We start from the raw sequence: 2,256 nt of genomic DNA on the forward strand, positions 1-2,256 counted from the left end.
ATAGCTTCCCTCAAGTTAGATGGTGAATGAAGCACAATCCTAATTTGGACAAGATAAAAGAAAAAGTAGGGAAGTGAAGATGTTTGGTATACACCTTCGCCAACTGTGACTTTAAAGGAATAGAGAGCAGATGAATTAATTTTTATTGCAATTTTTTTTGGATAATATGGCATTCCAGCTCAATATGTTTGATGCGTTCATGGAAGATTGGATTGTGAGCAAGGTGGATGACAGATCTATTATCACAATAGATAGAAGTTGGTTGAGGGAAGGTAATGTCAAGAAGATCTTGGAACAAGTGTTGCAGCCATTATAACTCACACGTCAAAGAAGCTAATGCATGATACTCCGTCTCAGTAGATGAACGAGAAACAATATTTTGTTTCTTAGACTTCCAAGAAATGAGAGAGCTACCTAACAAGACATAGTATCCAGTTATATATCTCCTAGTGTTGGGACAACAAGCCCAATCAGAATCGACAAAACCATGAAGTTGTAAAAGACTTTGACAAGAGAATAAGACTCCCTTGGCAGGACATGATTTCAAGTATCTTAAAATTCGGGTAGCAGCTTGATAATGAGACACTAAGGGTGTGGAAACATATTGACTAAGGTGTTGAACAACAAGAGAAATGTTTGGCCTTGTGTGAGTCAAGTAAATGAGCCTACCAATGAGTCTTTCATAGCCAGATGGATCATCAAAGGGAACATCATCAGTGGCAGACAATTTTGTGGAAGGATCAAGTGGCACTCTAGCAGGCTTAAAACTAAGAAAACTAGTGTCTTCAAGAAGCTCAAAAATGTACTTTCTCTTATTAAAAAAATACTAGAGGAGGGCCTAGCAATTTACAGACCAAGAAAAAAACAAAATTGACCAAGGTCTTTGATCTTAAACTGTTGATCAAGAAATAGTTTGATGTACTTTATCTCTTCAATGGAAGTGTCTGCCAAGACAATATCATCAACATAGACTAATAAAGTTGTAAAAGAAGTGCTATAAGACTTGACATAAAGGGAATGGTCAACTTGAGAAGCTTTATAACCCAGAGAAATAATAGCAGCATAAAGTTTGGAATACCATTGACGACTGGCTTGTTTCAACCCATATAAGGACTTGTTCAGTTTGGATACCTTGGAAGGAGTGACATCATAGCCAAGAGTATGGGACATATAAACCTCCTCATGTAAGTAACCATGCAAAAAAGAATTTGAAATCCAATTGCTCAAGATACCAACCTTTAACAGCAACAACTGCTAGTAAAACACGCACAATAGTCATCTTACCTACTGGGGGAAAAGTATTAAAATAGTCAACCCCTCCATCTGAGTGTAACCTTTGGCCACGAGCCTTACTTTGTACCTTTCTATGGTACCATTAGTATGATACTTGATTTTATAAACCCATTTGCAACCTATTGGAACCTTACCACAAGGAAGATCCACAATAGTCCAAGTTTTATTTACCTCAAGAGTTATGATCTCAACATCTATGGCTTTCTTCCAACAGTCAAACTTGGAGGCTTGGTTGTAGGTTTTGGGCTCAATGTTGGAATAAATAGAACAACAAAATAGTTTGTAAGTAGGAGAATGAGCATTATAAGATAAAATAGAAGAAAGAGGGTGAACAATATTAAAAGAGACCTGGTTGGTACAGCTAGACTTGGTATTGCAGTGATAGTCCTGTAAATAACTTGAAGGCTGTTTTAAACGAATTGACACTCTAGTAGGAAGAGGTATAGATGCTCAAAATCTACAGGGGAGGAAGCAAGGTGGGTTGATGGTTGAGATGCTGAATTTGGAGCAAAATTAGATGTAGGAGTAGCTAAATTTGGAGCAGAATTAGATGTAGGAGTAATTGTAAAAATAGGAATAGATCATGGATTATAGTCCAAAGGAAGAGGATGACCTAATGCACTGTGAGCAGAATCAGAAGGAAAAGAGGCGGGAGTAGCTGTATTAATAGGGATAGTTAATGGACTAGAATCCAAAGTTGGAGCTAGAGGTGGTGTGGTGGCAGGGTTAAGGCTGACATTGTCTAAGGAACCAGTAGACAAAAGGGAAGTATCCACACACGAGTTATGGGAGATGTCCAAAGGATCATCATAAAGGGGAAAAGTGGGAGAATCATGTAATGAAGTGGTGAAACAAGAAAGATCAAAGGTAATGTGGTCAGTAGCATCCGTATCTAATATCCATAGGCTAGAATTCTTACCATTTTGGTGAGAGGAAGGAGAATGCAAAGCAAAGGGAGAAGTG

At 38.0% G+C, this 2,256-nt stretch overlaps 1 protein-coding gene across 1 annotated transcript; it reads right to left on the reverse strand.

Annotated features, from left to right (window-relative positions):
* Nucleotides 1-310: 310 nt before the first annotated feature.
* On the reverse strand, nucleotides 311-1,279 carry LOC127096352 (secreted RxLR effector protein 161-like). Its single transcript, XM_051034935.1, has 3 exons — nucleotides 1,237-1,279; nucleotides 876-971; nucleotides 311-783 (listed from the first exon to the last, which is right to left on the reverse strand). The coding sequence occupies exons 1-3, from the start codon at nucleotides 1,277-1,279 to the stop codon at nucleotides 311-313; spliced, it is 612 nt and encodes a 203-aa protein (XP_050890892.1).
* Nucleotides 1,280-2,256: the final 977 nt, after the last annotated feature.

The sequence above is a fragment of the Lathyrus oleraceus genome, chromosome 6 (assembly GCF_024323335.1).
Source record: "Lathyrus oleraceus cultivar Zhongwan6 chromosome 6, CAAS_Psat_ZW6_1.0, whole genome shotgun sequence".
Classification (NCBI taxonomy): Eukaryota; Viridiplantae; Streptophyta; class Magnoliopsida; order Fabales; family Fabaceae; genus Lathyrus; species Lathyrus oleraceus.